This window comes from Papio anubis, chromosome 18 (assembly GCF_008728515.1).
Source record: "Papio anubis isolate 15944 chromosome 18, Panubis1.0, whole genome shotgun sequence".
Classification (NCBI taxonomy): Eukaryota; Metazoa; Chordata; class Mammalia; order Primates; family Cercopithecidae; genus Papio; species Papio anubis.
Genome location: NC_044993.1, coordinates 23,199,947 through 23,227,564, shown reverse-complemented (window position 1 = coordinate 23,227,564; position 27,618 = coordinate 23,199,947). Strand labels below are relative to the sequence as shown.

Genomic DNA, 27,618 nt, shown 5'->3' with positions numbered 1-27,618 from the left:
CACCGTGCTGGGCGGTGGATTCCGGGATGCCGAGTCTGTCTTCTTGGTTAGAAGGACAAAAACCTCTGCAGTGTAGAGATTGTGGGCAGACCTAGGCTCCCCCACGGCATCAAGGCTACCTGCCTCCATCCAACAAATACTTACTAAGCGCCTACCATATACGCCTGGCACCCAGCTAGATATCAAGGGGGAACCAAGCCACAGTCCCTCGTCTCCGCAGGCAGAAACAGACGAGCACCTTCTGGAGGTTGTGCGGGCCGGGAAAACCTGCCACAGGTTGCTAAGACCAGCCGTACACAGGAGACAGCAGGATTCCCAGCAGCACCCAGCCCAGTAACGCCACCGACTCCCGCGAGCGAGGGCGGAACGGACAGGTAGGCCCGAGGGCAGGTGCTCAGGTAGGAGGCGCACACCTGAGGCTGCCGGCCTGGGAAGGACAGGCTCTGGCCGAGGGCGGGGTCCCTAGAGGAGGCTGCAGAGTGGCACCGGGACCCCGCGAGGGAGAGGGGGCGCGAGGAGCGGGCTCCGGCCCCGGCAAGCTGGTACGCGGCGGAGGCCCCGCAGCGGGGCGGGGAGGGAGGCGTGCGGCTAGGCCGCCCTCTGGCACCTGGGGCCCCGCCCGGCACCTACCACTTGGGCGACCTTGAGGCGGCCGAGCGCGCCGCGCAGGTAGTCGGGGTCGCAGCGCAGGCCGGCCAGCCCGCGGCGCTGGCTCACCGGCTCGGTGGTGGGCTGGTACGGGCTGCTGGCGCCCGAGATCATGGAGGTGCTCGAGGCCTCGCCCTCGAAGCCGTCCAGCTCCTCGCCGCTCCGCATGCTGCCGCCCGGCCCGGGCCGCCTCGCGCGGCAGGCTCCCGGCGCCAGGAGCGGGCGGCTCAGGCCGCCGTGATCGCCGCCGCCGCCGCCGCCCGACTGACCGCCCGCGGCCCGCCCGCCGCCGCCGCCTCTCGCCCGCCGCCCGGCTGCGGCTGCGGTTCGGTCCGCTCGGGCTCGGCTCCCGCCGCCTCGGCAGCGGAAAGGGAGGGAGGCGGGAGCCAGGAGAGGGAAGGAGGCGGGAGCCGGCGCGCCGGGCCGGGAGGGGCGGAGCCAGGCCGCAGCCTGCCGCTCGGAGGAGCTCCGCTGCTCGGGCGAGGTGGAGGCGGTGGCGGCGCGGGCCTCGGAGCGGGGCGGGGCGCCGACTCCTCAGGCCCCGCCCCGGCCCCGCCCCCACCTGCGCCTCGAGCCGGAGCCGGAGCCGGAGCCGGAGCCGGAGCCGCTGGTTGGCGCTGGCGATCCCGGCACGCGGGGTAATGGGGTTCAGGCAGCAGGGTCCTGGGGCTGAGGAAAGGGTCGAGGTGGACCTGGAGGCCATGGAGTTGCTTTCCCAGGCGCTGCCTCAGGTTCTTCTTTGGAGAAAGTGGGGTCCTCGAAGCATAGGGTGGGGAGCTTCCCAGTAAAGACCGAGACGGGCTGCTCCACCCGTGTGCCGGGAACAGTGCGTGGCCAGGGTGGGCCTGACTCGGACTCTTGGGCCGACGAGAGGTGGGTAAGTGCCTGGGCTCCCACGCTGAGCGCCTGTAACAAACCGGTTCCGAGGCCAGGGGCGGAGCAGGGCAGGGTGAGGAGCCGCCCCACTGCAGGTTGTCCCCGCCGGCCTGACCCAGGCGACCGGCACGTTCCTCTCCTCTCAGCTGAAAAGCTTTGCTAGCTCTGTCTAGGCATCAAGTAAGGTTAAACACAGATTTTGCCCCGAAGGGCATTAATTAGGGACCAATTTACAATTAAAGTGTGAAGGCTAATTTTAAGCTAAGTAAAACACTGACTTTCTAAGAAGTGTCGCTTTTATATTGAACCCTTCCACAACCACAAATAACCCAGAGCTTGCCATGTTCTAGGCACCGAGCAAGGCGCTTGAAGAACGTATCGTTGTTATTGCTGTTTTACAGAAGAAGAGACTAAGGCTGCAGACTGTAAGTAGCTTGTCCAAGGTCACACAGTTCATTGGTGGGCAGAGTCCAGGTTCCTACTTTTTCTTTTTTTTTAAAAAAGTATTTATTATTATCATCATCATTACTTTTGTAGAGATAGGGCCTCACTGTGTTGCCCAGGCTGATCTCGAACTCCCGGGCTCAAGCGATCCTCCTGCCTCAGCCTGCCAAAGTGCTGGGATTACAGGTGTGAGTGACCTTGCCCAGCACTCAACTTTTTCAAAGATGGGAAGGACAGTGACTCTAATACTGTTGTCCTTCTGTATGGGGGCAGGAGAGGAAGCTTGTTTTCACGACCCCCTCAAATACCAAAATCTGAAGATGCTCTCAAATCCTTTATATAAAATGGTGTAGTATTTACATATAACCTACACACACACCCTCTCGTATACTTTAAATAATTGTTCTACTGTATTTTTTTTTTTTTTGAGACGGAGTCTGGCTCTGTCACCCAGGCTGAGTGCAGTGGCCGGATCTCTCTCACTGCAGCTCCTCGGCCTCCGGAGTTCACGCCATTCTGCCTCAGCCTCCTGAGTAGTTGGGATCACAGGCCTGCCACCTCGGCCTGCCAAGTTTTTTTGTATTTTTAGTAGAGACGGGGTTTCACAGCCAGATGTCTCCCCATCTCCGACCTTCTTGACCGCCCTGCTTTCCTGGCTCTCCCAAAAGTGCTGGGATTACAGGCTTGAGCCACACTGCTGGGCTGCTTCTACCTCCTGTATTTGTATCTATATTTGTGTGTGTGTATGTGTTGTTTGGGGTTTTTTTGTGTGTTTATTTTCTGAGACAGAGTCTCGCTTGTCACTCAGGCTGGAGTGCTGTGGTGAGATCTCGGCTCACGGCAACCTCCGCCTCCTGGGTTCAAGCGATTCTCCCACCTCAGCCTCCTGAGCAGCTGGGACCACAGGCATGAGCCACCACATCCAGCTTATTTTTAATTGTTTTTTCCAAATACTTTTTTTTTTTGAGACACAGTCTCATTCTGTCACCCAGTGACATGATCACAGTGCACTGCAACCTCCACCTCCCAGGTTCAAGCAATTCTTCATGCTTCAGCCTCCTGTGTAGCTGGGATTACAGGTACCCACTAACACACCTGGCTAATTTTTGTGATTTCAGTAGAGACGGGGTTTTGCCATGTTGGCCAGGCTGGTCTTGAACTCCTGACCTCAAGTGATCTGCCCACCTTGGCCTCCCAAAGTGCTGTGATTACAGGCATGAGCCACTGCGCCCAGCCTGTTTTTTTCCAAATTTTTTTTTTTATCAGCAGTTGGTTGAATCCATAGCTGCAGAACCCACAGATACAGAGGACTGACCCTAAATCAACAAATATTTATTGGGCACTTACTATGGGTTAAGCAATATACTAAGAATTTGGGATAGACAACCAGCCGATGGTGACATTGAGTGGCTGGATGTAGAGTCTTGCCTCTGCTTTCTCCCAAAGTCCCAGTGAAATGACAGTTACAGGAATTTATTTGAGGGGGTGGAGGTGGGCATTAAACTGTTGGGATAAAGAATGGGAAAGGAGACCAGGCACTATGGCTCATGCCTGTAATCCTAGCACTTTGGGAGGCTGAGGTGGGAGTTCACTTGAGATCAAGAGTTCAAAACCAGCCTGACATGTTGAAACCTTGTCTCTACTAAAAATACAAAAAAAAAAAAAAAAATCAGCCGTGCATGGTGGCGAGCGCCTGTAATCCCAGCTACTTGGGAGGTTGAGGCAGGAGAATTGCTTGAATCCGGGAGGCGGAGGTTGCAGTGAGCTGAGATCACCCCACTGTACTCCAGCCTGGGCCACAAAAAAAAAAAAAAAAAAAAAAAATAGAATGGGAAAGGAGACAATGGCAACAAAATGTTGGAAGCTGGGAAGCAAATGGGCAAGTGTAACTTAGCAGATCCAAGAAAGCCAAACCCTAAACTGGCAAGGGAAAGGCTGAAATATTATGCAGCGCAGGTTATATCACAGAACAAAAGACTCAGGAATGGGCAGCATCAAGTAAGTGTAGAGTTAGGGGGTGAAGGCAAGCGTAATAAACAAGAAGATCAAGTGAAAGTCTTTTAAAGAAGCAAGTGGATCCCTAGATCCCTTTTCACATCCATCCCCCAAGGCTGGAGCTTTGTTCTCTGGAGAGGGTGAAACAGAAGGCCTCTTAGTTAGAGATCACTAGGCACAGTTCAGGGAAGGAATAGTGTACTAAAAACAGGTGGAATAAGTGAAAGTTTGCTTGCTGAATGAGACCCCCCAGACATCCTTCCCTAGATCATGGTAGCCAAGACCTCACATTCTCTCTGGAAAACATGATTAGCACAAGAAGAAAGACCTAAAGATCCTGACAATGGAAGTACCCCAAAGTGGAGCCCAGCCAGATCACCCAACACTGAATCCCACAGCTGAGACTTCTCACCTACAGGCACAGAGCTTCCAATGAGCTTTTGGGGACCCTACTTTGAAATATAAATGACAACTAATAGTCACCAAACATTTGAGGAAAGCCTATAACAGAGGTCAAAACCAAGAAACATATGTCATTAAATGTTTACAATGGTATATATATGCGTGTGTGTATATCTACCATTTTATACACATGTATATATCAGTATTCTCAGGTAAACTGAGAAGATACTCTAACCATAAAAAGTTTAGAATAAGGCTGGGCATGGTAGCCCATGCCTGTAATCCCAGCACTTTAGGAAGCCGAGGCGTGTGGATCATTTACAGTCAGGAGTTGGAGACCAGCCTGGCCAACATGATGAAACTCTGTCTCTACTAAAAAAAAAAAAAAAAAAAAAAAAAAAATTAGCCCAGAGTGGTGGTGCATGTCTGTAGTCCCAGCTACTCAGGAGGCTGAAGCAGGAGAATCACTTAAGCCCAGGAGGCAGAGGTGGCAGTGAGCCAAGATCGCACCGCTGCACTCCAGCCTGGGTGACAGAGCAAGACTCTGTCTCAAAAAAAGTTTAGAATAAGGCTGAGTGCGGTGGCTCACGCCTGTAATCCCAGCGTTTTGGGAGGGTGAGATGGGCAGATGGCTTGAGCCCAGGAGTTCGAGACCAGCCTGAGCAACACAGCAAGACCCCATCTCTACAAAATTTAAAAAAAAAAAAAAAGTTTGGAATAAGATGTTACCAAAAAGGAATATTCAGAGAAAAAAAAAACCTCTTAGACAAGCACATGAAAATATGCTCAATGTTATTAGTTGAAGGAAATTAGGGAAATGCAAATCAAAACCACTTCATAACTACTAGGATGGCTATAATAAGAACAACAGGAAATTACAAGTGTTGGTGAGGATGTGGAGAAACTGGAACCCTTATACATTGCTGGTAAGAATGTAAATGGTGTAACTGCTGGGTTCAAAGTTTGGCAGTTCTTCAAACAGTTACATAGAATTACTATATGACCCAGTAATTCCACTCCTGCATATATACCCAAAAGAACTGATAATAGGTGGCCGGGCATAGTGGTTCATGCCTGTTATCCCAGCACTTTGGGAGGTCAAGACAGGTAGATTGCTTAAGTCCAGGAATTCAAGACCAGCCTGGGCAATATGGCAAGACCCCATCTCTACAAAAAATACAAAAAACTAGCCGGGTGTGGTGGCACATGCCTGTAGTTCCAGCTGCTTGGGAGGCTCAGGTGGGAGGATTGCTTGAACCTGGGAGAGGAAGGTTGCAGTGAGCTGAGATTGTACCGCTGCACTCCAGCCTGGGCGACAGAGTGATACCCTTTCTCAAAAATAAAAAAGAAAGAAAATAAAATAAAGAAAAAAATTAATAATACGTGCTGAAACAAAAACTTGTACAAAACATGCAAGGCTCCATGATGCATGCCTGTAGTCCTAGCTACTCAGAAGCCTGAGGCAGGAAGAACACTTGAGCCCAGGAATTCAAGGTTGTAGTTTGCTATGATTGCACCTGTGCGTACTACAAACTCCAGCCTGGCAACACAGCAAGACACCATCTAAACAAACAAAACCTTATTTTTATGCTCTTATTTAAAAAGAAACACAAAAAAAAACCTTCTTCATGAATGTTCATAGCAGCACTATTCACAGTAGCCGAAAAGCAGGCACAAGCCAAGTGTCCTCCATTACCCCATGAAACAGGAGTTCGAGACCAGCCTGGCCAACATGGTGAAAACCCATCTCTACTAAAAATACAAAAATTAGCTGGGCATGGTGGCATGCGCCTGTAATCCCAGCTACTCGGGAGGCTGAGGCAGGAGAAGTGCTTGAACCCGGGAGGCAGAGGTTGCAGTAAGCCAAGATCATGCCACGGCACTGCAGCCTAGGTAACAGAGTAAGACTCTATCTCCAGAAAAAAAAGAAAAGAAAAAAAGAATGTTTGAGGGCCAGGTGCGTTACTCATGCCTGTAATCTCAGCACTTTAGGAGGCCAACATGGGTGGATCACCTGAGTCAGGAGTTTGAGACCGGCCTGGCCAATGTGGCCAAACCCCATCTCTACTAAAAATACAAAAATTAGCGGGGCGTGGCAGTATGCGCCTGTATCCCAGCTACTCAGGAGGCTGAGACAGGAGAATTGCTTGAACCTGGGAGGCGGAGGTTGCAGTGAGCTGAGATCGTGCTAGCCTGGGTGACAGAGCGAGACTCCATCTCAAAAAGAAAAAAGTGTTTGAGGCCCAGTGTGGTGCCTCACGCCTGTAATCCCAACATTTTGGGAGAAGCCAAGAAGGTGGGCGAATCACTTGAACTCAGGAGTTAGAACAGCCTGGGCAACATGGTGAGACCCTGTCTCTACAAAAAAATGAGTCGTGTATAGTGGCACACCCCTGTCGTCCCAGCTACTTGGGAGGCTGAGGTAGGAGAATCACCTGAGCTCCAGAAGTCAAGACTGCAGTGAGCCATGATCATACCACTGCACTTCAACCTGGCCAACACAGTGAGACCCTGTCTCAAAAAAAAAAAAAAAAAAAAATTTTAAAAAAACAAACTTGGCATTTGGTAGGATGGATAGTCCCTGCCAGCGGGGACAGAGCAACAGAGCAATATTCTGTCTCAAAAAATAAATAAAAATTTTTTAAAATAAAGGTGTCAGTATAAGTCTTCATGTCTGAAGGATTAGACTCAAAGATGTAAAAATAAAAACCCATTGTTTTGTGTTTGAAAGAAGCTGATGTCCCTGTCCCTCTCCTTGGTGGCAGGGCCCTGACCAGACTCCTTCAGCAATGTTCCCACATGCCTGGAGGGAGGGGCCAGAGCCTGGGCGAGTTCCAGGGAGGAGTGGTTCAGGGGCGAGAGTTAACTGCTGCTTCTGAAGGAACTCGTCCCTTCAGCCGGAAAAATGCTCTCTGAGTCTCTAAAAATAGTGCTCGTTGGGATTTTCCAGTTTGACATTCCTTTGGTTACAATGACCAAAGACAATCCAAGCCAGTCCACCCTGGGCCCCTAACCAGAGCCTCCGGGGAATCCCAGCTTCTGCAGGACCCCAGTTTGTGGTTCCTGCTGCTTCCAAAATGTAATGATTTGGGGAGGATTCACCTGCTCAGCAGCCACCTCGCTTCTCCCTGGCTGCCCTCCACCTTCTCTCTCCATGGCAGAGGAAGGGGCATGGGTTTCTGGGGAAGAAGGCTGAGTGTGTGGCCACAAGGAAATATGGGACCTGCCTTCACTTACCCTCCAGGACTGGTGTCCATGCTGGGCCTGGCTCAACTAGCCATGTGAACCCCAGGGAGATGCTGAGGTAACGAGGAGGCAACAGACACCTCGTCAGGCATTTGCGGCTGCCCCACCCTCCGGGGCCAGGCACTGGGCCATATCCTGGGCCTTCACGGCTCTCATAGAAGAACTGCGGTGGGAGGGAGTTGTAAACCAAAAGTATCTGAGACGTCTCAATCAATTCAGAAGTTTATTTTGCCAAGGTTGAGGATCCACCCAGGAGACAGGTCTGTGCCTTTCTCTGAAGATGATTTTGAGGACTTCATTATTTAATAATTTTTTGAGACAGACTCTCACTGTCGCCGAGGCTGGAGGGCAATGGTGCCACCTCGGCTTACTGTAACCTCCGCCTCCTGGGTTCAAGTGATTCTGCTGCCTCAGCCTCTCGAGTAGCTGGGATTACAGGCGCCTGCCACTGGCCAACAAGGTGAAACCCCATCTCTACTAAAAATACAAAAATTAGTCAGGTGTGGTGGTGTGCACCTTTAATCCCAGCCACTCAGGAGGCTGAGGCAGGAGAATCGCTTGAACCTGGAAGGCAGAGATTGCAGTGAGCCAAGATGCAGATCGCGCCACTGAACTCCAGCCTGGGCGACAGAGTGAGACTCCGTCTCAAAAAACAACAACAACAACAAAAAAAAAACCCGGGGTTCAGAAAGAGGTGAGTGGTCTGGGTTCTTTCACAAATATGGGCAGGGTCTAGAAGGTATGTGAAGGGCAGGGGCAGGGACAGAGGGACAGGAAGGTTGGGAACTGATTATGAAGATGCCTACAGTCCAGAGAGTCATGAGAGCTGCATTTTGCTCCTTAAGCAGGCGACTGACATGATCAGATTTGGACAAAACAAAAAGCACTGATGAATAATTCAAAGCCTTATCTCCTGATGTCAAATGGGTAGTAGAGACACTGTTGCCGTGAATTATGTATAGAGCCCTTTTAAGGGGAAAAAGGTCTCAGGGACCCCAAGAGAACATCTGCGGGCATCCAGGGCTCCCCAGACCCTTTTGGGGAAACCCTGGAGCAGCCAGAATTGCCCCAAGAGTTCAAGCAGCCAGATTCACGAGCCCCTGAGCAAAGCCTCGAAGGTCGGACTGGCCTCAGTGAGCTATCAGAGTGGGCAGGAAAGCACAATGGGAGGACACAGCAAGGACAGAGGCCAGGAGGCTGGGAGGCTGGGGGAGGAGAAGTGAAAGGGTGGCTGGAAAAACACTTTTATTTTATTTTTATTTTTTAATTTTTGAGATGGAGTCCCACTCTATTGCCCTGGAGTGGCGCGATCTTGGCTCACTGCAACCTCAGCCTCCCTGGTTCAAGTGATTCTCCTGCCCAGCCTCTCGAGTAGCTGGGATTACAGTTGCCCGCCACCATGCTTGGCTAATTTTTGTATTTTTAGTAGAGATGGGGTTTTGCCATGTTGGCCAGGCTGGTCTCGACTCCTGACCTCTAGTGATCTGTCTACCTTGGTCTCCCAAAGTGCTGGGATTACAGGCGTAAGCCACTGCACTCAGCCAGGATCACACTTCGTAAAGTAGTGAGGTTGGAGAGGTGTTAGGGGCCACTGTGAAAGGCCTGAATATCATACCACTTTGACTCTTAGCATGCACACATGGGCCGGTTAATTAACTAAATGTATTTATTTGAAAACAATCTCGGCCGGGCGCGGTGGCTCAAGCCTGTAATCCCAGCACTTTGGGAGGCCGAGACGGGCGGATCACGAGGTCAGGAGATCGAGACCATCCTGGCTAACACAGTGAAACCCCGTCTCTACTAAAAATACAAAAAAAAAAAACTTAGCCGGGCGAGGTGGCAGGCGCCTGTAGTCCCAGCTACTCGGGAGGCTGAGGCAGGAGAATGGCGTGAACCCGGGAGGCGGAGCTTGCAGTGAGCTGAGATCCGGCCACTGCACTCCAGCCTGGGTGACAGAGCGAGACTCCGTCTCAAAAAAAAAAAAAAAAAGAAAACAATCTCAAAATTACAAAAACAAACAAACAAAAATGGTAAGTACAGTATAAAGAATGCTTTTCCCTGAATCATTTGAGAGTACATTACCAACCGAACACCCCATCACCCTCAAATACTTTAGAGTATTTTCTACCAAGGACATTCTCTGCTTTTACCAGAATATGCATCAAAATCAGGAAATTAATCTTTTTTTATTTTATTTATTTTATTAGAGACCGAGTCTTGCTGTCGCCCGGGCTGGAGTGCAGTGGCGTGATCTCAGCTCACTGCAACCTCTGTCTCCTGAATTCAAGCAATTCTCATGCCTCAGCCTCCCGGGTAGCTGGGACTACTGGCGCGCAGCTCCATGCCCAACTAATTTTTGTATTTTTAGTAGAGACGAGGTTTCACCATGTTGGCCAGCCTCATCTCAAACTCCTGATCTCAACTGATCCGCCTGCCTTGGCCTCCCAAAGTGGGATTACAGGCATGAGCCACCACACCTGGCCAGGAAATTATTCTTGATACATTCCCACCATCTAACCCTCACATTCCAATCAATTTTTGCCAAATGTCCTTATAATGTCTCTGTAGCAAAATGAAGCCATTAAGGATCATGTGTTGCTCTTCTTGTTGTCATGTTGCCAGTTTCCTTCAGACTAGAACAGTTCCTCAGACCCTCCTTGTCTTTTATGACCTTAACACCTTCAAAGATGTAATGCACCAAGTTATTTTGTACCATGTCCCTCAATCTGGGTTTGTCTGATGTTTCTTTGTGATTAGATCCTGGTTATACATTTTTGGCAGAAATCCCCCAGCAGTGACATTGTGTTCTCTGCGCAGCCTATCAGGAGGCATGCGACTGCTATGCATCCCATTATTAATGATGTTCACTTCCATCAGGTGATTGAGCTTGTGGCCACCAGGTTTCTCCACTGTAACACACTGTTTCCCCCTTGTAATGAATAAATCTGACACTTTGTGCATCAAAATAAATACTGATAGTAATGGATTATAACCCATTGAATAAATCATGTAAATTTGAAGTTTTGATGAGGAATGGAATGCTGTTTCACACTGAACTTTCAATTTACTAATTTATTTATATAGCCTCATGACTTCCTATTTTATTCAATAAGTTATAATCCATTATGATCATTTTTTTTCCTTTTTTTGATGTTCAAATTGTCCCTGGCCAGTGGCCTTCTCTCAGTCTCTCTCTAAGAGACAGGGTCTTGGCCAGGCGTAGTGGCTCACGTCTGTAATCCTAACACTTTGGGAGGCCAAGGTGGGCGAATCACTTGAGGTCAGGAGTTCGAAACCAGTCTGGCCAACATGGTGAAACCCTGTCTCTACTAAAAATAAATTTAAAAAAAATTAGCCAGACATGGTGGCAGGTGCCTGTAATCCCAGCTACTCAGGAGGCTGAGGCAGGAGAATCACTTGAACCCAGGAGGCGGAGGTTGCAGTGAGCCGATATTGCACTACTGCACTCCAGCCTGGGCAACAGAGTGAGACTCTGTCTCAAAAATAAATAAATAATAATAATTGGCCAGGCACAGTGGCTCATGCCTGTAATCCCAGTACGTTGGGAGGCCGAGGTGGGCAGATCACCTGAGGTCAGGAGTTCGAGACCAGCCTGGCTAACACGGTGAAACTCCATCTACTAAAAACACAAAACTACAAAAATTAGCTGGGTGTGGTGGCAGCCACCTGTAATCCCAGCTACTTGGGAGGCTGAGCCAGGAGAATCACTTGAACCTGGGAGGCAAAGGTTGTAGTGAGCCAAGATTACACCATTGCACTCCAGCCTGGGTGACAAGAGCAAAACTCCATCTCAAAAATGAAATAAAATAAATAACACCCACATAGTGAAACCCCATCTCTACTAAAAATACAAAAAATTAGCCGGGTGTGGTGGTGGCGGGTGCCTGTAATCCTAGCTACTCAGGAGGCTGAAGCAGGAGAATCACTTGAACCTGGGATGCGGAGGTTGTAGCAAGCCGAGATTGTGTCACTGCACACCAGCTGGGGTGACAGTGGGAGACTCCGTCTCAAAAAAAATAAATAAAATTAAATTAAAATTGAAAAAAGAGACACATCTTGCTGTTGCCCAGGTTGGAGTGCAGTGGCTACTCAAAGGCACCATCATAGCTCACTGCAGCCTCAAAACTCCTGGTCTCAAGAAATCCTCCCACGTCAGCCTCCTGAGTATCCGAGTTGACAGGCATGCACTACCATGCCCAGCTCCTTTCTTTAAATTTTTTTTCATGCCTTTATGCGTACAGCTCCTGTCTTTTGACACGTATCTATGGTTCTTTGAGCCCTTTCTTACTTTCTGGCACAGATGTTCCAGGCTCATCTTACACTTTTCCTGTCTCAGCCCTGGAATCAGCCATTTCCCCCAAGAAACCCCAGGTTTTTTATTATCATCATTTGTTTTCCTTGCTTCCTCATCCTCTGCCTCTCAGCCCCTATTATTTATTTATTTTGAGACGGAGTCTCGCTCTGTCGCCCAGGCTGGAGTGCAGTGGCGTGATCTTGGTTTACAACCTCCGCCTCCCGGGTTCAAGGGATTCTCCTGCCTCAGCCTCCCAAGTAGCTGGGACTACAGGGTGTGCCACTACACCTGGCTACTTTTTGCATTTTTAGTAGAGACCGGGTTTCGCCATGCTGGCCAGGCTGGTTTTGAACCCCTGACCTTGTGATCTACCCATCTTGGCCTCCCAAAGTGCTGGGATTACAGGTGTGAGCCACCACACCCGGCCCCATTTATTTTTAAGACAGAGTCTTGCATTGTGGCCCAGGCTGGAGTACAGTGGCGCGATCTCAGCTCACTGCAACCTCCACCTCCCAGGTTTAAGCGATTCTCCTGCCTCAATTTCCTGAGCATCTAGGATTATAGGTGCACACCACCACACCCAGCTAATTTTTGTATTTTTGGTAGAGACAGGGTTTCACGATGTTGGCCAGGCTGGTCTTGAACTCCCGACCTCAGGTGCTCAACCTGCCTTGGCCTACCAAAGTGTTGGGATTACAGGTGTGAGCTACCGCGCCCAGCTTATTTATTGATTTACTTATTGAGATGGAGTCTCGCATCGCTTCTTGGCCTTTTGGCTAAGATCAAGTGAGATGGAGTCTTGCTCTGTTGCCCAGACTGGAGTGCAGTGGCACAATCTTGGCTCACTGCAACCTCTACCTTCTGGGGTTTAAGCAGTTCTCCTGCCTCAGCCTCCCAAGAAGCTGAGACTACAGGTGTGCGCCACCCTGCTGGCTAATTTTTGTATTTTTAGTAGAGACAGGGTTTCGCCAATATTGGCCAGGCTGGTCTCAAACTTCTGGCTTCAAGTGATCTGCCCACCTCGGCCTCCTGAAGTGCTTGGATCACAGACATAAGCCATCACACCTGGCCCCCGATTTATTTTATGAGAGAATGGTATTTAGAAACCAAGATCATGGCATAAAGTGTGCTCATTGCTATTGGGCTGTTGCTGCTCCCAGGCCCTCTCAGGGCAAAAAGCTAAGGGATACATGTGTGCAAACACATACACATATGTGCACACCTCTACATCTACAGGGTCTCACTCCGTCACCCAGGCTGGAGTGCAGTGACCCAGTCATGGCTCACCACAGCCTTGGCTTCCCAGGCTCCAGCAATACCCCAGCCTCAGCCTCAAGACTAGCTGGGATTACAGGTGCATGCCACCACACCTGGCTTATTTTTACATTTTTTGTAGAGATGGGGTTTCACTATGTTGTCCAGGTTGGTCTTGAACTCCCAGGCTCAAGCAATGCGCCCACCCTGGCCTCCCAAAATGCTGGGCTTTGCAAGCGTGAGCCACTGAACCTGGCCTTTTGAAAATTTGTATGCATGAGTGTATTGAAGACCACGGGCTGGGCATGGTGGCTCACACCTGTAATCCTAACACTTTGGGAGGCCAAGGAGGCAGGATTGCATGAGCCTGGGAGTTCAAGACCAATCTGAACAACATGGCAAAAACCCATCTCTACAAAAAGACACAAAAATTAGCTGGGTGTGGTGGTGCACACCTGTAGTCCTGGCTACTCAGAAGGTTGAGGCAGAAGGACTGCTTGAGCCTGGGAGGCAGAGGTTGTGGTGAGCTGTGATCATGCCACTACACTCCAGCCTGGGCAACAGAGTGAGACCCTGCCTCAAAAAAAAAAAAAAAAAAGACACCCAAACCATGCGTTCACACTGATGCCTCCAACTCCAATATAACGCCATATACATTTAACTTATTTGACCAATGCCTGTATGCAGCCCCTCTTCCATCACCTCCATCCGTGCACAGATGCCCTCCTTACCACATGACCCTGCCCTAGGCCACCCCACTCAGACACCCCATGCCTGCTCTACTCTTTGTAGACACCCTCTCCTCTCCACTAGGGGAGGCTACCCATGGGTTTGCTCTCACTCAGTCAGTCTCTGACTCTCTGCACCCCTGCCCCATCCCCAAATAAGTATACCCTCTCCACCCTGCTTGGGTTAATACTCTATGCCAGGCCATTCATCCATTCCTACTCATGGGGACGGACACTCTCCACCCTGCTCAGGTTCCAAACCCTCCTTTGGGTCTCCACAATTCCCCACTCCACCCCCAGGCAGACACCTGCCATGCTCTGCCCACCTAAAGGCTTGAGGGCTTAATTGTTGGGGGAGAAGAGGTTGACAAAGATTTTGGTTTTTATTTTGAGCAGAGAAAAGCTGACTGTAGCATTCAAGACATCAGTTAACTTGTCTGTTGTTCCCAGAATACCAGCCCGGTAGGGGGAGGGCCTACCTTGTTCACCTCCCATCACTTGCATTTTGAGTGTCACCAACCCATGCCCACAGTCCCCTGGAAGATGGCTATGGTTACTGAGCAGAAGCAGGGAGGAGGCACCAAGAGGCCACATACCTCAAACATGTGTTTGGATGCCCACACATGCAGATGGCAGAAAGCTGCCTTGCCCAAGAAATCAGGCAGTTGCCAGGTGATGGAATTTATGGTGTGCTGAAAGCTTGTCTGCCCTAAAATAGCTCTCTTGCTCAGTCTCAACTAGCAATTTATTTCTTCAGATTTAAGACCTGGTGTTTAGCACTGCCTGGGCTACCAGCTGACTAGCTAGGGAAAGGTATGCAGACTGGGTAGAGGAAGGCCGCAAGACAGCAGCAATACTTCATTTCTTATTCCCAACTCTGTTCCTGACTTTGTGTAACCTTGGCAAATAATTTCTAAGGCCTTTTCTTTTCTTTTTTTTTTTTTGAGATTGAGTTTTTGCTCTTTTCACCCAGGCTGGAGTGCAATGGTGCAATCTCGGCTCACTGCAACCTCTGCCTCCCAGGTTCAAGTGATTCTCCTGCCTCAGCCTCCCGAGGAGCTGGGATAACAGGCGCCTGCCACCACACCCAGCTAATTTTTGTATTTTTAGTAGACAGAATTTCACCACATTGGCCAGGCTAGTCTTGAATTCCTGACCTCAGGTGATCCACCTGCCTCGGCCTCCCAAAGTGCTGGGATTACAGGCATGAGCCACTGTGCCCGGCCTTTTTTTTTTTTTTTTTTTTTTGAGTCACGGTCTCACTGTCACCCAGGCTGGAGTGCAGTGGCTCACTGCAGCCTTGGCCTGGGCTCAAGCAATTCTCAGCACCTCAGCCTCCAGGGTAGCTGGGACCACAGGCATGTGCCACCATGCCTGACTCATTATTTATTTATATTTTTTTGTAGAGACAGAGTCTTACTGTGCTGCCCAGGCTGGTCTCAAACTCCTGGGCCCAAGTCATCCTCCAGCCTCAGCCTCTCAAAGTGCTGGTATTATAGGCATAAGCAACATGCCTGGTCTCTAAAGCCTTTTCAAGAACTGAGGCCTGTCACACAATTTATTCAGGGCTGGTTCTGTTTGGGGACACTGTCTGCAAGCCAGGCACTGTGCTAGGCACACATCCAGCATCCCTATGAGGGAGGTGAGAATCTGCTCACTGGATGCTGAGATTCACAGAGATTAGCTGACTTCTCCATGACTACACAACTGTGAAGTTCTGGGGCCACGACTCAAACCCAAGTCGACCTGAAACAAGTTCCCAGCTGAGACAGCCCAGGTGTTGGGCCTGGGGCTATAGGTTACCGGTTTTCTTTTATGTCAGAGCAGTTCTGATTCGGCTCAATGCCAGAAATATTTACGGTTCCAAGTGTAAGGAGAGCCATCTGGCAGAGTGGCCGGTTTGAAGCTGTTCTTGGTGATGATTCCCATGAGGACTCAGCACCAGCAGCAGGCGATGTTTGCTGAACTCCCCTTTGTGACTAGGACTATACTATCTATCCATGGGCATCAGGGAGAAACCCGCTCCTAGGGAGCAAAAACTCCCAGCATTGTCCTAGTTATCACAAATTCACCAATTCACCAATTCACAAGTGCTTATTTCCTCTGGGGCAGGGATTGTGAGGGGGAAGAGAAGATGGGGCAGGAGAGGTAAAACAGAGGATGAAAGGTACTATCACCAGAGTCCAAATTCCAAGGCTCATAAAAACATGGACCTTTACCAAGCCTCAAAAACCCGGCATGTGAATGTTCTCAAAGGGCGTTCTGTGGGACCTGGAAGATGCCCACAGTCTAAAGATGTGTCAGATCTACCAGTCACCCATAAAACAAATCAAAACCAAAATCTGTCTAATGCAGTGGTTACCAGACTGGGAAAGGGATGGGGGAAGAAAGGATAAGGAAGGCTGGTTGATGAGCATAGTGACAATTAGATAGGAGTAGTAAGTTCTGGTATTCTATCGCATAGTAGGATGACTATGGTTAACAGTAAGGTACTGGGCCAGGCGCAGTGGCTCACGCCTGTAATCCCAACATTTTGGGAGGCCCAGACAGGTGAATCGCTGGAGTTCAGGAATTTGGGACCACCCTGGACAACATGGTGAACCTCATCTCTACAAAAAATACAAAAATTAGCCAGGCATGGTGACATGCACCTGTAGTCCCAGTTACTTGGGAGGTAAGGTGGAAGGATCACTTGAGCCCAGGTTAAGGCTGCAGTCAGCCACGACTGCACCGCTGCACCCCAGCCTGGGTAGCAGAGCAAGACAGTCTCAACATAAATAAATAAAATAAAATACACTTTCTTGACACCCACATATTTTCTATATACAAAGCTTGAACAGTTACAGTGTTGTTTCCTATATACACCAAAGTTGAATTCCAGGCTAACATTTGTTAGATTTGAATAGGTAAAAAACAGATTCACAAACTGTGCCAAATATTTTAAATATCAAGGGCAGATGTTAACAGGCCACAAGCTGCACCCCCACTCTTTAAAATAAATTATTGCCTTAAAAAGGCATATAAATTGTTGAACTCTTCCCAAAACAAAAACTTAAATGCTTCACATTGGGTTTGCTTTTTCTAGCAGAACTTTAAATAGTTCTTTAAAGATCCTGCTTGGGTGAGATTTGTGGGGAGGCAGGGCAGGGAGGATGGAGGAGCTCGATGACCACTTAGGAATGTCAGTTAATTCAGTTCTACGCAAGAAATAAGTTTGTTACAGAACATTACACATGAAAATATCTTAATATTGTCATTAAATGAATTTTTATATAGGAATGTATTTATTTTTTCTTTTTTTGAGACGAAGTTTCACTCTTGTTGCCCAGGCTGGAGTGCAGCGGCTCGATCTCGGCTCACTGCACCTCCGCCTCCCGGGTTCAAGCGATTCTCCTGCCTCAGACTCCTGAGTAGCTGGGATTACAGGTGCGCGCCACCACGACCGGCTACTTTTTGTATTTTTAGTAGAGACAAGAGTTTCACCATGTTGGTCAGGTTGGTCTCCAACTCCTGACGACCTTGTGATCCTCCCACTTCGGCCTCCCAAAGTGCTGGGATTACAGACATGAGCCACCACGCCTAGCCAATATTTTGTATTTTTAGTAGAGATGGGGTTTCATCATGTTGGCGAAGCTGGTCTTGAACTCTTGACCTCAGGCGATCCACCCCCATTGGCCTCCCAAAGTGCTAGGATTACAGGCATGAGCCACCATGCCCGGCCAGGAATTTTTTTTTTTTTTTTTTTTTTTTGGTGAGACAGAGTCCCACTCCATAACTCAGGCTGGAGTGCAGTGGCACAATCTCGGCTCACTACAACCTCCACCTCCTGGGCTCAAGTGATTCTCCTGCCTCAGCCTCCCCAGTAGCTGGGATTATAGGCACCCACCACCACGCCCAGGTAATTTTTGTGTTTTTAGTAGAGACAGGGTTTTACCATGTTGGCCAGGCTGGACCTGAACTCCTGACCTCAGGTGATCCACCCACCTCGGCCTCCCAAAGTGCTGGGATTACATGCGTAAGCCACTGCGCCAGCCAAATTTTCACATAGTAATTTCGTAACAAGGTTAGAAACATTTGAAAAGCTAGGCTTGTCCCATCTGAAATACTGCCCAAGGTTGGGGAAAGGACTTCTTGACCCACAAAGAATCCACCCCCAATTCCTGGCCTCAAACCCCTGCTGTCTCCTCTCCTTTCAGGCTGAGAGTCCCTCAGCGTCAAGCCCAGGGAGACACTTCTGTGAGCCAGCAGGGTGTGCTGTTCATCTCCAGTGGGAGTTTCAGCTGCTTCCTTCCTTGGGCCCTCACCACCACTGCTACTGACCTGTCACTTCTGCCTCCTGGTCAGAACACACCATCTCTCCCTTGTCAATCACAGACAGCATCAAGACAGCACTTGGCATCCTTTCAGCTATCTGCAAGCCTTGCAGGGTAAGGAGTACAATACTAAGTATCTCAGAACCCAGGACTCTGTTGTGGCATCCTGTAGGAGCTGCACCAGGGACCACCACAGTGAACGATCACAGGATATCCATGCCTCTACGCTCTGTTCTCTTTAGAGATGATATTTATACTACAAACTGAAATGCCACAACCAAAAAGGGTAGGAGCCAAGAATGAGGTTGCTGGATCAGTGTTAGAGATGACATCCTAGAGATGTTTTCAGGGTTGTCAATCACACCGAAGACCTACCACATGCCAGGAACATGTGTACCTCCTCTAATGTCCACAATGACTACAAAGAAATTTTATCCCTACTTTACAAAGATGGGAAAAGGAGGCCTAAGAGGGGTGAAGCTCCCCAGTTTGGGTTGTTTTCCTATTTTGCTTCTTGATCAATTTCTCATCCATTTGAACTGCACTTGCTTGATTCAAAAGTCACCACAGAATGAACTAGGACTGGAATCCATTAGTGCCCATGCCCTCCCCAACACTCCAACTGCCTCCCTCCACAGGTTGCTCCCAAGCCAGAGGTGGCAGAAGAGAATTCCAGAGAGGTTAGTGGTGTGTGTGAGGGCCCCTAAGGCAGGTCTACAGGCAGGCCAGCCTGCCAGCCTCACAGGCACACCTAGGAACATTTGCACTGGTGAAAGTCTGTTTCAGGGCCTGCCAAGGGCACCTGCCGCAGGCAACACCTAAAGCTCTTCATACCTTAAGAGAAAGTAAATTCCAAGATATGAGTGGAAGACATCTCAACTTGCATTTCCCAGCAAGATACCTGCGACTGCAGTCCCTTCTCCCTTTGTAGAGGATATTGGGTACTTTCTCTCTCTGCCATTCTCTCCACCTAGCAAGAGTGACTCTTCCATTCATTACCACAAGAGGAAAAGTTTGAATAGTAGCACACAGCTGCTTATGACCACAGATGAAAACACTCTCGATTGATACATTTTCCCCATCTGCTTTATTATTTTTTTGAGACACAGTCTCACTCTGTCACCCAGGCTGCAGTGCAGTGGCACGATCTCGGCTCACTGCAACCTCTGCCTCCCAGGATCAAGTGATTCTCCTGTCTCAGCCTCCCGAGTAACTGGGACTACAGGCATGGCTACCATGCCTGGCTAATTTTTGTATTTTTAGTAGAGACGGGGTTTCACCATGTTGGCCAGGCTGGTCTCGAACTCCTGACCTTGTGATCCGCCCACTTCAGCTTCCCAAAGTGCTGGGATTACAGATGTAAGCCACCACGCATGGGTCCCCAATTGCTTTAAATGAGCACAGAGTATCAGCATACCACCATGATTAGTTCAAACTCAGAAGCTAGACTGCCTGCGTTCAAATTCTGAGACCTTAGCAGCTACTTACTTATCCATGTCTTAATTTCCTCATCTGGAAACTAAGACAGATATCAGCAGAGTTGTTGTGAAGTTTAAATCAGTTTGTATAAACCACCTAGAAGAGTGACTGGTGGCTGGGTGCCATGCTTCACACCTGTAATCCTAGCACTCTGGGAGGCTGAGGCGGGCGGATCACCTGAGGTCAGGAGTTCGAGACCAGTCTGGCCAATATAGTGAAACCCTGTCTCTACTAAAAATACAAAAATTAGCCGGGCGTAGTGGTGCACGCCTTTAGTCCTAGCTACTTGGGAGGCTGAGGCGGGAGAATCACTTGAACCCAGGAGGTGGAGGTTGCAGTGAGCCAAGATTGTGCCACTGCACTCCAGCCTGGGTGACAGAGCGAGACTCCGTCTCAAAAAAAAATAAAAAATAAAATTAAATTAAATTAAATTAAATTAAATTAAAATTAAAATAGAAGAGTGACTGGTATACAGCAATCTCCAATGTAAGCATTTGCTATTACAATGTTAATGCCCATATCATCAAATAAAATAATCCCCAACACATTTATTCACCAAACTTCCTAACTTAAGACAAAATATAACAATGAATTAATAATCTGTACAAGTGCTGACAGGCAGGCAGATTGGTGTGACCTCTATGGAAGGGATTTTGATATCTAACAACCAGAGATGCGCATTTACCCTTTGAGTAGGTAGGTCCACTGCTAGGAATTTACCCTGAAGCCACATCTCCAAAATAAAACACAAGATATGCAGAAGGTTACTCATTGCAGCATTAGATGTAATAATACAAGACTGCAAACATCCTAAATGCCCATCTACAAGAGACCGGATGAATAAACAAGGTACATTATACAATTGAATACGATGTAGCCATAAACAAGAATAAACATCTCCAAGAACTAATATAAACCAATTTACAGGCAATGTTAAGTGAAAAAGTAGATATGGTGTGTCCACCAAAAGGCCTACAAGTAGTAACACTCAGTAAAATTAAGTATGCCTATCGTCCAGATCTTGGTTTCCAAAAACCAATCTCCTACTAAAAGAAACCAGGGCTCTAAGCCGGGCATGGTGGCTCACACCGGTAATCCCAGCACTTGGGGAGGCTGAGGGCGGATCACCTGAGGTCGGAGTTTGAGACCAGCCTGGCCAACATGGTGAAACCCGTCTCTACTAAAAATATAAAACTTAGCCAGGCGTTGTGGCGCATACCTGTAATCCTGGCTACTCGGGAGGCTGAAGCAGGAGAATCACTTGAATTCGGGAGGTGGAGGTTACAGTGAGCTGAGATTGTGCTATTGCACTCCAGCCTGGGCAACAGAGCGAGACTCTGTCTCAAAAAAAAAGAAAAAGAAAAAAAAGAAACCAGGAACCAGGACTCCTTGGAAAAATGGCTGATTCCAGGACAAAGTCAGGGAAAATGCAAGGTGAGCCTGGAACACCTTTTTGTGCCAGAAAGTAAGAAAATGCTCAGAGATGAAGGGGAGCATATCAAAAGGACTGAGTTATATCTGTTAAGAGTGTAGTATCCAGAATAGATAAAGAACTCTTACAACCCAATGATAAAAAGTCAAATAGGCTGGGTGCAGTGGCTCATGTCTGTAATCCCAGCACTTTGGGAGGAAGATTACTTGAGTCTGGGAGGTCAAGGCTACAATAAGCTGTAACCAAGCCACTGCACTCCAGCCTGGGCCACAAAGCAAGAGACCCTGTCTCAAAAACAAACACAAAAAACACAAAAGGCAAATAACCTAATTTAAAAATGACCAAAGAATCTGAACAGACATTTCTCCAAAGATACATAAATGGCCAATACACACATCAAAAGATGCTCCTTAACACTGTTAGTCACTGAGATACCTACCACCTTTATACTCACGAGGATGGTTGTAATTTTTAAAAACCAAAAAAACCAGGCTGGGTTTGGTGGCTCACACCTGTAACTCCAGCACTTTGGGAGGTCAAGGCGGGAGAACCATTGGAGGCCAGGAGTTCAAGACCAGCCTTGACAACCCCCACCTCTAAAAAATAGGATAAAATAAATATGGCTTTACAATGTTATTCTTTCCAGAATTTCTGACAATTTCAAGTGAGACAGGTAAACATTTTTAGTTACGTGATCAGATACCCCATATGATTAGCAGACAATTCAATGTATCTCCAGTGGGATGATTTACCATAAAGAAAGCCACCAAAATTTGTAAGCAGTCTGGATTCGTGTTTATTGAAGCCAGTAATTAGAGACATCTTCTTTTTTTCCCAGGACTAGAAAGCAAGGTTCCACATGACTGCATACTGCACCCGGACAGAGCCACACCCCTGGACTAAGGCTGGTGGGGGATAATCTGCAGTCTTAATTTTAAGTTAGAAACACCAATAAATTTAGTATACAGACAACAGTGAACTTTCACTTACAGCATTAACATTGTTAAGGTCATGATGTACAGAGCAGTCACTTTCAACTTTGTTAAATTAATAAAACACGACAATGTCTTCAGTTTACCGATTTTAAAATGCCAATCAAAAAAAGTGCAAACAAAATAACAATCTAGCAGCATATCTATTGCATTTTTAGGAAAGACCAATTCCTGGCCGTTATCTCAGCCACGTATTCAAAGTTGGGCTTTTCTTTGATTTTTTTTTTTTATTTTAAAGACAAACAGCAGATGTAACCATTATAATGTGCATAAATAGTCATAACAGTCATAAATTGTCTTTAATAGTCTACCATACAAGTGTACTCTGCAAATAAAATGAATTTTACTTTAAAAACTAAAGGCTGTTTATTATTTGGCCTTTGGTTCCAATGCTTGAAAACCCCAAAATAACAAAACTCATCTCCCTTCCTCCCACCTCCCAGAAAGAACCCTGCAGCTCCCCAAAGTTGGTAGACTTTGGCAACCACTGAGCACATGACACTACGTATCAGCTTCTTCTGATACTAGGAGCATCTACACTTGTCACGTGTAAATAAAAGTGGTCTCCAAGAAACCTTCCTTCACAAGACATGTCTTAGCATTTCATCAGTTGTAGTATATTTTATATTGACACAAAAAGTGCTTATCAGTTCAAATGATAGAAAAAAAAAGACAAATTAAAATTTTGCATTAAGATTTAAAATTATACCATATCCCTCTTCGGCATGTGCCTTTCCAGGAATTCTTGTTTCTGAGGTCACTCATTTTACTCCCAGGGACTAAGCGACCCCACCTTTAGTGCGGCCACAAGCTGTTTGGCATCTATTGGTCACTATACCACAATTATCATTCTACAGTCAGTTTACTGTCATTACTTAGACAACCTGGTAATCGGAAGCCACAATACATTTGTTTTTTTAAAAAACTGAATTAAAAAAGGAAAAAAATGGTATATTTCAACAATAAAACTAGCACAAGAAACGTTTCTATCTGAAAGGCAAGTTGATACTTAGCTTTCTCTTTAACAGTGTTCAGACCTTTACGCAAGCAATTCAAGAAAGTCTTAAAAGAGTCTTGACACAACATAGGATATTAAGTTATCACCAGTACTACATTAGTGGTCAGTCAAATCTGGTATGTAAAAGTAATGACATTAGGGAAGTTATGCTTAGACACAGTACAACAAACATTCATATAAAAAAAGTAAACTCCACATGGTGAACTGTGGTTTTTTCCCTTGGTTTGACAACATTTTATACATGAAATTCATGGTAGTGTTTGCATTTAAATGCTGTCATATATAAAATTAAAAGTGCAATTTCAAATCCACAGAAATCATTTCCAGAATGGTGGTATGACATGACAATGTGCATGAATTTGCCCTAGGTGGGGAGACACCTGAAACTCTTTTTTCCATAAGAAAAAAAATGCTACATTTTATGAAAACACATAACAAGAGAAATGTATCATTTCCATTTTCGGTATAAAACATTCACGCTTATCTGTCCATCTGATAGCACTGATCAGACAGGAAAGCTAGGAAAAGACCCTTTTGCATCAGTGGAACTCCTTGAAGCTTTCCACAAATCATAAGGCAGGACTTGGTACGAGCCAATTAACCAGAGTGCAATTACATTAAAAACCTCCCCCAAACTTTCTGTGGCACATTGCATTATGGTAAAACCAGAGGTTGATCATCCATTTTCTGTTAGTTAGGCCAGCCCGTGGTAGTAAAAACAAAAAATTTAATTTAAAAAACAAAGCAGGAGCTATTTAGACAACAAAATTCAAAGTAAACTAATTCTGTAACTGCTCACTTTGAAGACATCCCACAGTGACTGTCTGCCCCACAACACATATCCATGGAGCCCAGCACCTCTCATGAGGACATAGCCTGAGCCAAGCACATGGGTCCCAGGCAGCTGCCATCGTTCCCACCCCTGGGTCAGCTCCACCTGACTCAGGCACCCCCACAATTAGTACATCTTTCATAAGTTAAAGATGCATTCGAAATAAGCCTAATTCCCATTTTGCTTAGTGTTTTGTTTGGAAATGCTTCTAACAATGATTCTTCAACTTCTATTGAATGCACAGTATTTACTGACACTGCTCATCTCCTCCTTCCTCCACCTCCCTCAACATTCAGCTTCCCCACCATCACTTCTCTCATTACTCCTTCTGGTCTTTCTTTCCTGGACTTTCTGCCACTTAATCTGCTTCCCAAGAAGAAGTGAATTTGCTAACATGAAACTGGTCAGACTAACCATCATCTTACCAATGATTTCTTGGTCTCATTTGCTCCACCCTGATAGAAAGCGGGCCCTCCTTCTTTCACTCTACCTTCCCCTCCACAAGAAGCCCAGACGTGCTTGCCTCCCACAAAAGAGCCACATGCCCGAGAGTCCAAGGGTTATCCTTAACAAAGGGTCTGACATGTAACCTTCCTAAATGTGCATTTCATACTCGGACAAGCCAATGAAGTTTTTTTTTTTTTTTTTTAAGTTCATCTCCCCTGCCCCAAAAAACTGATAGCATGTGCCATATCAGAGAAATCCTGGTCTTAGCAGATCAATATACATAGTTATTTGGTCATTCGACATATGCACTTTTTAAGGAGGTTCAGGCTTCATTTTCTGTTGAAGAGTTTGTTACCATAGAATCTGGCTTTCGAGTCATTCTATCCAGTTCTTCCTGAACATTTGACAACACAGTCTTTTGTCCTGAAAAAAAGCAAAAGAGCAAAGTAATGATGTGAGAAGAGGAAACAATTTTTTTTAAAGGAGCATTTAAAATTATACAGCCTTCTATAATCACTTGATGACAGTAATCTCAGTAAGAATGAGGAAAGCCTTTTTCCACTGCTGTGGAGAGGAGATCCCAACTCAGCACATCTTAATCCCAAAAGTCACAGGCCAGTGCTTCCTCCAACTCCAAGGGAGTGACCTGACTGCTCCCTGGCGGGGGGTGCCTTTGTGCCAAATACAAGAACCTTTCTGAAAACCTTCTCACCACCCAACCCTGACCCCTGTGCGCTCTCACCACCACTTTCCTAGAGGTAGTATCTGAATTTCAGCAATGGTGGAAACTATTTTCTTGCCCCAGATAGGTGTTTAGGTTTTGTTTACAATTATAACATTCTAGACTGACTCACAAGGATAGCCTGAAAACATTGTTTCAATAAGAATATAAGACTATACCCAGATAATTCAATCCTGCACCAAGTCTGTACTTGTGTTTTTCTGCTGTCAGACACTAACGGGCCTAGAAATAGACACCTATTTCCCAGTAGGGAATACTACCAGCCCAGAGTCTGGGTCACTAGACCAGACTCTGAGTTTCTTAGAATGTAGAAGCCACTGAAGGCCCAGGCTGCCCCAAGGATGGAGTGATTTCCTGAGGGTCTCCTCTGCCCTGAAGACATCAATTAGGGAAACACTGTATAAACATACCTTATAGCCAATGGAAAATGGAAAGCAAAGACCCCTTAAAATGTCCTCTAGCACGCCGGGCGCGGTGGCTCACGCCTGTCATCCCAGCACTTTGGGAGGCTGAGGCGGGGGGATCACAAGGTCAGAAGTTCAAGACCAGCCTGGCCAATATGGTGAAACCCCATCTCTATTAAAAATAGAAAAAAATTAGCCAGGCATGGTGGTGGGCGCCTGTAACCCCAGCTACCCGGGAGGCTAAGACAGGAGAACTGCTCGAACCCGGGAAGCAGAGGCTGCAGTGAGCCGAGATCATGCCACTGCACTCCAGCCTGGGCGACAGAGCAACGCTCCAATCCAAAAAAAAAAATGTCCTGCAGCTTCCTGGGAAAATGTGTAATTCCCAAGGAACATGTTTTGTTTTGTTTCAGAGATCTCCAAGACACAGACCTGCCCTACCTGCCTACATGGAAGGACAGGTGGTGGCTGCCACAGAGGTGTGTATGTGATAAGTGAGGAGCTTTAGGGAGGAGGAGGAGGCCCTGACTCTGCAGTGAGACAGTGAGGGTTCACAGGTTCTAGTTCACAGAAAAACTGGGGGCAGTGGAGTAAACCAAAATCCTTACAAAGCGTCACAGAAAAAAAAAAATAGAACAAATAAAACATCACTGGTTCAGAACAACTAAGGCTTTAGTATAATTTTAAAAAATTAAAAGTACGCCAGGTGCCGTGGCTCATGTCTCTAATCCCAGCACTTTGGGAGGCCAAGGCAGGTAGATCACCTGAGGTCAGGAGTTCGAGAATGGCCTGGCCAACACAGTGAAACACCATCTCTATTAAAAATACAAAAAAATTAGCCAGATGTGGTGGCGCGTGCCTGTAGTCCTAGCTACTCGGGAGGCTGAGGCAAGAAAATTGCTTGAACCCAGGTGGCAGAGGTTGGCAGTGAGTTGAGATCACGCCGCTGCACTTTAGCCTGGGCGACACAGCAAGACTCCGTCTCTATTAAAACAAAACAAAACAAAAATTGTCAGCCAGGGGCGGTGGCTCACACCTGTAATCCCAGCACTTTGGGAGGCTGAGGTGGAGGGATCACCTGAGGTCAAGAGTTCAAGACCAGCCTGGCCAACATGATGAAACCACATCTCTACTAAAAATACAAAAAATTAGCTGGGCGTGGTGGCAGGGCACCTGTAATCCCAGCTACTCGGGAGGCTGAGGCAGGAGAATCGCTTGAACCTGGGAGGCGGAGGTTGCAGTGAGGTGAGATCGTGCCATTGCACTCCAGCCTGAGCAACAAGAGCAAAACTCCATCTTGGAAAAAGAAAAAAAAAAAAAAAAAAAAAAAGTCACTGGTACACCCTCCATGGACCATGACTTCTACTGAAGAGGTTCTACAACACGGCCACATATGTAATTTAGTCTATATCTCAACTCACCCAACACCCAGTTCCCAAGAACCCTAATGTACACAAATCCCACTCTCAATGTGCCAAGGAAACCTGCATGGTAGTACAGCAATCCCACTGAAAGCATGGCACACTGCTCAGTAGGAAGTGAAGAACTGCTTCCTTGCTTGGCTATTCAGGACACTGCGGGGTCGGCAGGGCAGGTGTCTGCCTCTCCAACCTTGCAAGACTGCTCAACCACAAGAGTCACAGGTCTCCAGGGCCCTTCTGTACCTGACTTCTTGGCTGTGCTCTGCACCCCACCAGCACCAGGACTTCCAGGAGAGCCTGTCTTTTTACTTAACAGACTGTTGAAGAAGCTGGCCAACACCCCTTCACTTGCAGCATTATCTAAGGAAAATTAAAGGGAAAAAAAAGCATCATATAAACTGGAAGACTTAAACAAAATTAAACACCCTAGTTCTCAGCTTGGCATTAGCCATTTGTGGCTATCAGCTTCCTAGGATATTGATAACATTCATTTGCTAAGATGCCTTTAAAGTGCTGAGATTACAGGATTACAGGCGTGAGTCACCACATCCGACTTTTTTTTTTTTTAAGGAGTCTCGGCCGGGCGCGGTGGCTCAAGCCTGTAATCCCAGCACTTTGGGAGGCCGAGAC

General features: G+C 47.4%; 2 protein-coding genes and 1 long non-coding RNA gene across 5 annotated transcripts in view; 1 reads left to right on the top strand and 2 right to left on the bottom strand.

The window, feature by feature from the left end:
* CMTM4 (CKLF like MARVEL transmembrane domain containing 4) overlaps nt 1-1,016 on the bottom strand; it is an 86,769-nt gene extending 85,753 nt beyond the window's left edge. Inside the window, exon 1 of the mRNA XM_009196598.4 lies at nt 631-1,016. Within this exon, the coding sequence (XP_009194862.2) occupies nt 631-816 (186 nt within the window). The 5' untranslated portion in view covers nt 817-1,016. The remainder of the gene's footprint in view (nt 1-630) is intronic.
* Nucleotides 37-19,344, top strand: LOC103880506. Of its 3 annotated transcripts, none has more exons than XR_004179742.1 (3): nt 37-374; nt 1,875-1,949; nt 18,105-19,344. It is a non-coding gene; the product is annotated as an uncharacterized LOC103880506 (long non-coding RNA). The 3 variants fall into 3 exon arrangements; XR_004179743.1 differs by lacking the exon at nt 37-374 and adding an exon at nt 460-542; XR_641592.4 differs by lacking the exon at nt 37-374 and adding an exon at nt 1,232-1,525.
* A 2,997-nt stretch (nt 19,345-22,341) lies between these two features.
* DYNC1LI2 (dynein cytoplasmic 1 light intermediate chain 2) overlaps nt 22,342-27,618 on the bottom strand; it is a 43,031-nt gene continuing 37,754 nt past the window's right edge. The window contains exons 12-13 of the mRNA XM_003916995.5: nt 27,232-27,348; nt 22,342-24,844 (exon numbers count right to left, since the gene is read on the bottom strand). Of these exons, the coding sequence (XP_003917044.1) occupies nt 24,744-24,844; nt 27,232-27,348 (218 nt within the window). The 3' untranslated portion in view covers nt 22,342-24,743. The remainder of the gene's footprint in view (nt 24,845-27,231; nt 27,349-27,618) is intronic.